This window comes from Ctenocephalides felis, unplaced genomic scaffold (genome assembly GCF_003426905.1).
Source record: "Ctenocephalides felis isolate EL2017-DRISC unplaced genomic scaffold, ASM342690v1 CF-g0.4_SCAFFOLD_01820, whole genome shotgun sequence".
NCBI lineage: Eukaryota > Metazoa > Arthropoda > Insecta > Siphonaptera > Pulicidae > Ctenocephalides > Ctenocephalides felis.
In genome coordinates, this window is record NW_020537974.1 from 1 (window position 1) to 12,209 (window position 12,209).

At 29.7% G+C, this 12,209-nt stretch overlaps 1 protein-coding gene across 1 annotated transcript; it reads left to right on the top strand.

Annotated features, from left to right (window-relative positions):
* Positions 1–1,383: 1,383 nt before the first annotated feature.
* On the top strand, positions 1,384–11,295 carry LOC113374466 (ras-GEF domain-containing family member 1B-B-like; the record flags this gene model as incomplete). The annotated part of the gene is made up of 3 exons (XM_026614501.1): positions 1,384–1,449; positions 3,564–3,815; positions 11,152–11,295. Coding segments are annotated over exons 1-3 (462 nt in total), but the record flags the coding sequence as incomplete, so codon positions are not given.
* Positions 11,296–12,209: the final 914 nt, after the last annotated feature.

A 12,209-nucleotide genomic window follows, 5' to 3' on the forward strand; every position in this document is an offset into this window, starting at 1 on the left:
AAATAAATTTGCTATTTGTTTTGCTCCGTATCTCTAGTTAAGTTAGATTGTTTATTATAATTTACTAAGTATTCTAGATCTTATATAAACAATAAATTTAAATAATATATTATAAATTTAATTTTCAAACTTTTTTGGCGCCCCCTAAGGCGTGCGCCCGCATTTTTTGAATGTCTTGAAACATTCGATTCAGAATGTCTTGAAACGTCGAGAAACCATAAAGTTAGAATATCGGATTTATTTATGAAAGCAAACTTGTTCTTTGGTAAGTTAGCAATCGTACCGGATAGTTTTTCTCATATTTATTTTCTCTTTTAGAAAAAAACTATGCACGTGCCAACATATGTGACTATGTACTCGTATACTATCAACCTGATTACATGTTGCTACCCGTACCACAATTCCAAACCTTTTCCCGGTGGCTAAATTAATACAAATTCGCAAATAATTATTACAAACGGTTTGAAACTTTTTATCTCCTTTGCACTCTCAAAGTCGAAGTGAAGCTGCGAACGCATAACGCTCTTGGCCCGTGTCATTTTTCAGTCGGTAGCTAGAGTGTAGAGAGTTCTGCACCATCTCCCTGAGAAATTTCTCGATTCTTTTGCGTGAAATAGAATTGAATTCCGTCTCTAGTATTTATCGATGTCGATTTATTTCTACGAAACTCATCGTTTTCAAATGGAAACTCGGACGCAGTTTTGCTAAATCGACGTCATACATTACACGAGTTATACGGAGATGTTGAAATTGTTATCGGATTTCAATTTCTACTTGTAAAGTTTATAAGAGTAATCCTGGTAAAGATTGGTTGTTCTTATTTGTAAGTATTGAAATTTATAAATAAAGTGTTGAGGATTTTTTCATTGTGAAGTGAATACTTATTCCTGATATACATATTTCACGATCAAGTTGTAATTAATTTCCATTTCAATAATAATCCTTTGCAGACTGCTTTGTTGATAAAACAAACGCCCGAACGATTAATATTCATCAAGCGATTTGTTATTTTCATACACTTAGAATATACAAAATATATTCATACTCAAGTTTCGTTCTCCGTTATAATGTAATTTCCTCTTCAATGAATATTCATAAACATTACTTTCGCTTACTTATATTTAGAAATTCGGCGATTCGGCTACGCGAAAAGTGATATTTCAAGTTCACTGGATTAATCAGCAGCTAGCTTTGCCTAATTTTATTTTCGTACCCTTTGTTTTAATTAACTTCGAAATAACGAATAAATTATTGGTTATGCCCTTTAAAATTGTCTGCAAAAGTCATTAATGCCGCTTAATGGAACATTATATTACAGAATCATTCGTTGTGAACATAAAAGCAGATTTCTCTTACAAGTTGAAAGAAAATTGTACTTCTTAAATGACTTTTAATACCGAATTTGAGTTCATGGATTCAAGATTAAATCAAGCTGGTTTTGTTGGAAGTGTAATAACAATTGAATAATATTGGCGATTACGAATTCTTCCACCAGTTGATAAATGTATTCTGAGTGGTTAGATATTAATTTAGAAATACGAATAAGCAGCACTATTTTTTGCACTAATTTATTAAATAATATTAATTTTACAAACGTTTCGAGTCTAAGTTTGTCTCATCATCAGTGTATTATAATGTAAAATCTAAAATAGCATTATGTTCTTCGTAAGAAGAACTTAGTCTTAGTCTTATATAAAAAGGACTAAGAAGATCCAAATAGCCACATTAAATTTGTTAAAGCTGCTCCAAAGCTCTATTCCGTACGGCCAGATAAGAATTATTGTCGTTTTATAATCCAAGATTTTTTTTTCGGGTGCTAATTTTGAATTATTTTCACCTAACTCTGGACATGATAGTTTTGATTTTTGTTGTAATGTAGTGTTTCCATGTTGGTATGCGGCCTAGGGGCATACCTAGGTATTTAAACCTCCGTCTGTCGAATATTTATTTACCTTTGAACGGTTGGAGTGGTCTGGCTGGACCATCATTCATTTTACATGCATTTATATGGGATAAATGAGTTTTTGGTGTCTTATATATTAACGATTATTACTAGTAAATATTCTTTCTTACCGTCTTTTGCATCGAGCTTGCGTCTAATAAAAATATTTCAAAAACAAATCATGGAATATAAAAAAATCGTTATTTTTTGTTAATTTTTCTGTTTTATATCAATGAAAAACAATATTTATTCTTCTTCGGCGCCTTCGAAATGAATGTGAAATTCTAACAAAACGAAATGAGGTGCGCCGCCTTTGAAATGAGCTATAAAACTCAAATTGAAAATATAATTTCAATTGTACTGCATACTTACCGCTACAGGTTTGCCAAAAAAGTTTCTAACGCAGTATGGGTGGAAAAATTGTTGATTGTGCGCATTATTCATTCGATTTTCAATGTTTGCGATAACCAATAAGTTTGATAGGTTTTCAAAGAATTTTTATATGCAACTTTTATGTTACAACACATAGCAAAAAATACATAAAACGCAGTTTAATAGAAAATACCGTCATACTTCATACAAAATACAAACCGACCACTCCGACCGTTCGAAGTATAAAAAAGTTAATATCCTTATTATTATCTTTCTGTACATTTTTTCGTCCTGATTTTTTTATTGATCGAATCGATCGAGCTAATGAAATTTTAGGAAAAGTCAAGAAATTTCAAGTCGATGGCATTAATAAAAGTATTTTTTTTTCAATTGAAGTCGAAAAAAGTCTGACCAGACCACTCCGACAGACGGAGGGTTAACATGAACAGCTCTTGGTATTACCTGGTCAAAAATATGCACTCCTGGGCATTTATTATTGAGCGTAAATGTTATATGGTTGGATTTGCTCTCGTTGATTTTTATCGGGTCATTTTTCCAGTGTTTGATAACTTTTGGATGCCTTGGTAAAATTGTCGAAGCTATTGACGCATCATCCATCAGAATTTATTTCAAACCAGTTTTGAAAAATAAGCTTAAATGTCATGCCAATGTAGACCTGCGTTGACAATTTCACAACATGTATAACTATGTATGGCGCTTGTGGGCCATTTATTATTATTAATTATATTTAGAAGTGTAGTTTATTGATAACTACATATGATAATTGATAGTTGTGAAGTTGTAGACTCGATGATATGTGAGTTTATTGATAACTCAATTTACAACGAAACTGATATGATATAAATTTTGATATCAATTTATTAGCCCGACAATTGATCGCTGATTAAAACCGAGAGAAAATTTTACGATCGTGCAAAACAATAATCTACTATAGCTTGCTAGATGCTACATTCGCATCAGCGTAGCTCCAAGTATGCTGTGTAGTTTAGTCATCACATTGGCGTCAATCAACTGACATCTGTCAAGAACATTTTCATTCCGCCACATATGTATTTAAAAGAATTGGGTATAAACAATCAAACGATTATAGGCGAATTGTAAAAACATTTGTATAAACGATTACTGATCAGCAGACTTGCTCATATGACTAATTAATATGTTACCAACGTATCATATATATCTCATACGTTCCATATAAGTTTTTTATTCATTTTCTTTTCAATTTCAGAATCTATCTCTGTGCATCGACGCAAACCACCTAAGTACTGAACTGGGTCGTATAGAGTCGGAGCGTCTATATCACATAGGCTACGAGGAGTATCTGGCCATGGAAGCGTGCTTGGCGCGAGCGTCGGGCAGAATAGCAATAAGCACGCGATCGGGATCAGTCCGTATCAGGCTGAAAAAACTATGGAATTTGGAATGCTTTCTTGATTGGATCGACAGACTGGTGTTATTGGCCGCTAATGAAGTCTGCCAGGTGAGTTTTTACATATGTGATACGATACGTGTGCGGAATTTTTTTGCCCTGTATACGGTTTTTGTGCACATTTGTTTGTGTACATACATAATTTTTTGACTTTTTCTGGATCTCGTATTAAAAAGTTACAAGCTCGTACTATTTTGTGATTGCAATCTGTCTATGCTTTGTTGTCACAACTATAGCTATAACTATACTATGGAGTATAATTTCTAACTAGTGGTTTCATCATGGTATTGTTGCTTCAAAGCAATTTGCTTGAACTTCTCGTACCATAATTTAAAATTCTTAAATCTTTACAATTTTTTCTTTGAACTGATTGTTTGAACTATGATCTGACGGTTAAACATTATAAATCATGGTACCAACTTCGCAGAAATGCAAACAAAATTTGTACTAATTATTAAAATCTCTATAAAATATTTGATAATTTGAGGGGCATTTTTATTTTTTTCATTGTCTTTCCATCGTTCATTTTGTCAATACAAATAAAATGTTGTTTGAATCATTCAAATTGGATACTCCATTATCTCAAAAACTGAATTACCATTTTTGGCATTTTTTTCTACCTTCATCATATATTCATTGTTTCTAATATAAGGTATGCCAAAACTCATCCATATTGTACGCTCCGTTCTCTCAAAAACTCAATTATCATACTTGGCACTTTTTGTTTCGTATCTTCGAAATGAATGTCCCTGCCTCCGCCAAAAACTAATAAGCACAATGTCTGCGAATGGGAATCGATTATTTCTTAAATTATTAATTTCGTGTTCTGGAAATCGTCGCCAAAAATTGCATTCGCACACACATATATCCATTGTTTTTAGCATAAGGTATGCCAAAATGTTCAGAAGAATTGAATCGTAAAGATATATAAATTTATTGTGAAAAATGCTAATTATATATCTCTGTAAATATTATATTCCTTTACGTCTTAGGCTTCAAGATTATTATAAAATAAAAATGTGTTTTTTGTAATATATGCCATCGATATAATAATACTATGCAATCTGGCTCTTAATTCATTCGTCTAAGTATTTTATAAATATGTATATTATATCATGGCATTATCGACATTTCTAAAATTGCTTAACAATGACTAAATACTACAAAGAGACTTTTGCTAAATGAAAAAATATTATAATTAGTCGTTAACATGGTTTAAAATGTCATGTTTCCATGAACCAACAAGACGTGATTAAAATTTGAATTTGAGAACACAAAGAATATTTTGTTTGCTGGGTAATTTGATATTATTTTTATGCTAATTGTTTTAGAATAAATTTGTTTTGTGGAAATTTACAATAAACGGTTCTAACAGTAGTTGTCAAAATCATTATCAAACCATTATAATATAAATTATTAATATCATAATCCGCTCAGTACATTTGAACTAAAATGGTTTTCTATGTATACAAATACTATTCATAACGACGCTCTATATACATAATGTGTCATTTCCGAATTACTATATGAATTTAAAATATTGATGGACAGTTAATAGCAAATGCATAAAACTAATTTCCGAAACATTTGAACTGTTCAGTATCGAGGTTAATTGACACTATACAAAATCATGTTTACAACTTTATTGGTCAAGAAGTATCATTGGAAAGTTAGGGATAGTTTTTTTTTGTTGGTTAATAATAAAGTTAACTATCAAAGCTGCTGGTATTATTAGCAAGTGGGTAGTAAATATTTTTAATTTTTTTTTGCATGTCAAGTTCATACGTTTTTGATCAGATTTGTTTTTAATGAAGTTTGTAAAAAACTGTTGTATTACTAGTACTACTTTTATGAGCATCCTACTCCATTTAATTTGCAAATACATAAATCTCTCTGCAATTCTATGTTGCCATATTCAAATTCAAATTCAACAGTATTAGTTTCAATATATTTTCATGCAAAACTGTGCGAATAATATTATTCTAAACTGCAAAAAAAATACTTCTTTTGTATTGCATTTTTAAGTCTCTTTACAAAAATGTTATATTTGGCAACTGTGTTCTTTAAATAAAATGTAGGCGTATAGGCACATGTGTTCAATCAACATTATTTCCAATATGATTTCAAAAGAAAATCCGGAGAAAGGAAAGGCAGACCATTGTACTAATGGTTTTTTGTTCTTTTTGTCACAAAGCAAGTTGCGATGAACAATGAACTTAGAGCGATGTCGAGAGTACCCGTCACAAAAAAAAACTTGATTTGTGCTTGCGGAAAATTTAATAACGTCGACGAGAATATTTAATTGTAAAAAAATCTAATCAAGGTTTTATAAAAAGTAGTCGATGGAATTTTTGTCTCTCTTGTAAGTGCTTTCAATTAATCACGGTAAAATTTTTGTTTAATCATTCAGAGAGCATTGGATGAAATTCACATTAACTGAAAAGAAGTGCTTAATGATTTAGTCTGAAACTTCAAAAATATTATTTCGTTCATTATATAATTTTTTTCAAATAATAGTTAAAAAAAACAAATACATAAAGTGATGGATTACAAACAATGTCATTTAAATTTAGTCTATTTTGAAATCTTTAATGTATATAAGTATAATGTGTATAGAATTTACAAACATAATTTAATTTAATGTATTGTTATCAATATGATAGATGTACATAGTTTGTAAGTCATAATGTTTATATAATGTATCTGAATCTGATTTGAAATAAAAAGTATTTTTAAAACAAAAAACAAAACAAACAATGTTTTTAGATTGATGAACTGAAAATCAATTGAATTCAGTTTATTTAATATTACTTAATTATTTCAACTTAATTTGTGATTAATTACATTGTCTTCAATTTTGTTGTCGTTGTAGGACATTATACTATATTTTCACAATTTTTGTATTTTGATATACTGTAAATTTTACTCATTGTTAGAGCAATATTAAAAGTGCCACAATGTTTAAAAATAGGTGCCTGTATATCATTCAAATTCACGGTATTTTATTTCCAAAGAACTCTTGTCGCTTCTGTGCTTTTGTATCGAACTCAACATCTAGTATATGTTTTCAATGCTCGTATTTATATTTCCTGCAACGAACAGAAAGTTGAAGCAAGTAAACTAAAAGAAAATACTTCGATAAATGTACACAAAAGCTTTGTAAAGCATTGGATAATTGGCTTCATAGTAAATATCAAGCTAACTGGCAACATATATATGTATATATATATATATATATATATATATATACATAAATATATAATATAAAGAAAATATGGGCAGAGTGACACAGTGGCCTCATTCAAAAATTGACCGGTTTTAGTAATGTTTTTGTGACAGTATAAAGTTTGGGTCAGATGTTGAGCGTCATTGTCGCAGTAATCAAACTGAAACGTATATCGCGCCTTCTAAAGTTTATTTTGAGTGTGGTTTTGTCGTGTTATTCAGAATTTAATTATTTATTGTAATTGTTGTTTGATGAAGTTTTAATTATTAATTCATTTTCTTCACTTTTGGAAAAAGGAAAATCTTATACAATGGACAAAATAACATAGTACTATTTTGCAAAAACGCAAAAGCAAAAGCTAAGAAGATAGAAAAGTAAAACCTATAAAATGTCTTTGGATTTGAACTTTTATTCTAACAACTGAAAACAGACCAAAGGATTCGCCGTTAAAAAGAAGAGTCTTGCATCTATTGCAAACACCTCTATTCATGTTCTAAGCCCGAAAACTTGTTTCTTTGGACTAATAGTTTATGCGCTGATATCTTAAAGAGTACCAAACAATTTATTTATAAACTGCATTCTAAAAAAATAATAGATCAGTATACCCTAACTTCATATGTCACTTTGTCCGTACTATATGGACAAAATGCATTTTACTTTACTAAATTTTGTTTTATAGTTTCTACTTAATTAAAAGACTATGTTACTGATTTGCCAATGAATCTAAGATAAGTCATTTATCATTAAATAAATAAATATCATTAAAAACGAAATACCCTATTATTTTGCAAGTGCTTTCCCTATGTGTATATGTATGTATAAAAATCGCATTCAATAAAATACATAATAAAATTTATTCACTTTATTCTATTCACATATGACTATTTGATTTAGGATATTTTTCTCTTTTACAAAAATGTTACTCATTATTCCATATGGCATATAGAATTATTACACATGTATAAACTTTGGATAACTGCTTTGTATTTTTTTTTAGCTGAAAATACGTTTATTATAATCAAGAATTGCAATCATATAGGCAAGGTTTCATAGAAATATATCATTATAATATGTATATATGCAATTAAATTCTACAGATTGAGTTACAAATTAATAGATAGAAAACGATATGTACCAACTCCCAAAATGTATTAAACTTGAATCTAGCAAAAATATTGACCATCGATTAGTCTAATAAAGATAATTATTAATATAGTAATTACAAATATAGGTATGGTGTATAATGGATGATTTGAAAATTCACTATTATTTTTCAATTAAAATAAATTTGCCCTCACATTCGATACCAAGTGGATGTCTGAGAAAATCATTATTCCGATCGCGGAAGCAAAACGCGTTACTTGTTAGAACTCGAAGCGATCGCTAGAAATAATTGGTTCAATATAACTTCACCGCAAACGGATTATTTTCTTCTCCCTAGAGTGTCAGCAAATATAGTAGTTTCTATATAACTTTATTGTTTTTAACTATTAATCAAAACAAAGTTTTCTCTTATGATATAAATATGTGTGGAACGCTTGCTCATTAAGATAGTAGAAAAAGTTTCGCAACAAATTGTATCATTGAAACTTTTGATTGGATATGATTGAAGTGTAACTGCAAAAAGGAAAACGGAGTGAATTATAATTTTCACTCTATATGTTATATTTGCCTAAAATGTAGTTTGGAAATGTATATGTTTGTTCATTTTGTCCGATGGTAGAATTAGATATTCAATTCTATGTTGTTATTAAGTGATTCATAAAATATCAAATATCAAGTATCAACAAATACATATTTTTGTTTTATGAATTTTAACGCCACTATGTAATTATTCATTTCATCAATATTATTATATGTTTTCCGGGTTGATAAATTATTATGTTCACAATCATTGTACATTGTTGTACATTCGAATAAGGATTAGTGAAAATGCATGGCAAAACTTGTGCCAACAAAATTTTGAGTAATAGAACCATTGAATTAGTCATATCTGAATACGGAACAGTATTCATGAAAATCCCGTTTAAGTCGCAACATGAAGTGCAGGATTTACTCGGCATATAATATTCGCATTTCTCTAGGCTAATAGCATATATGCAAATACCTGCATATACATACCCTTAGACATAGACTTATATATGTAAGTATATATATATATATATATATATATATATATATATATATATGTAAGTATATATATATATATATATATATATATATATGTATATATATATATATATATATATATATATATATATATATATATATATATATAAGGTCCAATTCGACTTTAAGTAATTATACTGTCTAAACCAAATAAACAACATCACAACAAACGACATGTATCAAACAAGCAACTATAGTACTATAATCAGTAAAATTCTCAGTTAATTCGTAATTATAAAAATGTGTATATTGCTATTTTTCAATGTCATATTTGTAACTTTGAAGTATTTTTTTGTATATTTCTACATAAGTAAAATATAAATATAACACTGTATGTAACCTTGATCTGGTATTTTGTTAGAAATATTTATCAGCAAGGTTAGAATTTATTTCATTTATCTTTTGTCAAATTGTTTTTTTTTTAACATGATATACTTTTTTGTTTACTATTTTTTTATTATCTACATCTTTGCCAGGGTAAATGTTCAATTAGTTCCTTTTGAATCTATCTCAAAAATAACAACAGATCTTAACAAATAACTAAATAATCAGACTCAAAAATCATATTAAGATCTCGTAAACTGAACAACAGTGCTTTCAAACAAAAAAAACTAACGACGAAAAAAAATACTTTTGTTATGGATTTGCAAACATTGTCGTTTGTCTTCTAATTGCGACATCATAAGAATCATGATGATAGTTGGATATACACCTTTTGCCCTTTTTGATATTATGGGGTAAAAATTCCTAAATTTTCTTGTTTTTGAGATATCGGTGGTGAACTTTATTACCCCCGGACCTTTGACCTCCGATTTACCCTATATATAATTTGTCTTTACATTTATTTTGAGTATTCTCGGTTCCAAGCAATTATAAAAATCGACACTTTCTGTAATGCTTGAGTTACGAGAAAAAAAATACTTGAGAATCTACACGTAAATATCAGCTCAATCAAAACATTTTTCAATTTTTCACATAAATCGTAAAAATACGTCGTAAGCATGGTTATTTATATTTTAGACGACTAGGGAAAAGAAACGCGTAATGACTGTTTTTGTCACTTGTTAAAATGTTATTTTAAGCTCCCTGATACTTTCGATAGCTGCTTGAACATTCTATTTATATGGCGCCATGAGGTAAAAAACATTATTTTTGATTTATTTCGATTTATGAGAAAACTACCTAAAATTCTTCTAAAATTTAAATCTCTATTCTACATCATAGTTTTATTGACTGTTGTAAATTTTTTAACTTCCCGTAAGGTAAGTTATAGTAATCGCAAAAAATGGAAAATGAAATTTTTTTGTATATCTTTACGTTTTAAAGGGTTTTGAACATTTTGGCATACATTAGAAAAAATTGATGTATGTGTGTGTATATGTGTGTGTGCGGATACAAATTTTTGTCGACGATTTCGGGAGCACAATTCAAAAAACATTCGATTCGTATTGATGAGAAGACGTGCTGATTAGTTTTTGCCGAAGGCATACACGTATAAGCTCAAACAAATGTCCTCGACATTTTCGACAGTATGGAATAACCGATTTGAATAATTTAAAAAACATTCGATTTGTATTAATAATAAGACGTGCTGATTAGTTAAAAACAGTAACTCAGTTTTTAAGAGAACGGAGCGTCCGATTTTAATAATTCAAAAAGAATTTAACTTGTATTGACAAGATGGAAGACTGATTAAATTTTTGGGAATGCAGGACTAGCGGTTATAAACTCTCAATGAAAATAAGTTAAAAAAAAGTCATTTGGCCGTCAAAAATATTTATTAGACATATGTACATCAAATTATCAGATATTTCATAGAGATTTTTATAATGTGTATTCATTTTGTGTAATTTTTTTTGTGTTCCGTACCAAGATTTTTAATTACTGTACGGAAAGTTCCAGCAATTTGCCTCAAGGCACGATGCCATGCACCACACTAGTTTATAAGAAATTGATATTTCATGAATTTCATACGTCTATTTTTCTTTTCAGCCGACGACTGCAGCTTCCCGAGCGACTATGCTGCAGCTTTGGGTAAACACAGCTCAATGCTGTCAATTGAGTGGAAGAGTTTTAACGTGCGCTGCAATAGTCGCAGCACTTACTAGTGAAGTAGTTCAAAGACTCAGGGAAACGGTGAGTCGTAATTCTATATTAAAATATTGTGGCGATCAAGTCAGCTTTGACATAGGAGGATAGTAAAAGATTATGTCATGACAAATAGATATTTTTGTAAACAATATTTCATAATAAATTTTTCATAAATATTTACACATTAACCGGGAGTGATGTGGCGATCAAGTCAGCTTTGATATAGAAAGATAAAAAAAGACACATAGATATTTTTGTAAACAATATTTTAAAATAAATTTTTCACAAAATTAGAAATAAGTTTGTTATAAATTAACATATTTCCACATTAAAGGGGAGTGATGTAGCCATCAAATCAGCTGTTATATAGGAGGATAACAAAAGATCATGTCCGGATTTATAGATTTTTTGTAAACTAAATTTAAATTTAACTAAAGTTAGAAATATTTGGGCCAGCGGTGGCGAAATCGGTTAGAGCGTGGGCTAGCAACAACTAGTTCCAGGTTCGGTGGTTCGATTCCCGCTACCGCCGTAGCCCGACATCAGTCAGCTTTGATGTCAAATTTCTACTTGGGATTATAAATCACAATATAATTCCAAGTGGAAATCGTCCTTCGTGGACATAGCTGCAACATCCAATCACATGTTAACTATTAGACGTAAGAGCTAATATCAAAAATATCCCACACATAAGAGAATGGTAAATCGATGGATTACCTCTCATGAAATAAGTGGTCACAAGTCTTAACCAACAGCTTATAGAACTTATAAGAGTTCTGATTGCTGTTCAAACAATTACAATAATAATAGGAATATTTAATTATAAATTAACACATTTTCATAATATAATAAGCGGTTTTAATCTTATTAACACTTTGGGGACGGCTGTCCACCTGAATGGACAGCATACTTTGTTAGGCTACCAGTAAGGCACACGCTATTTTATAAACAATGACTCA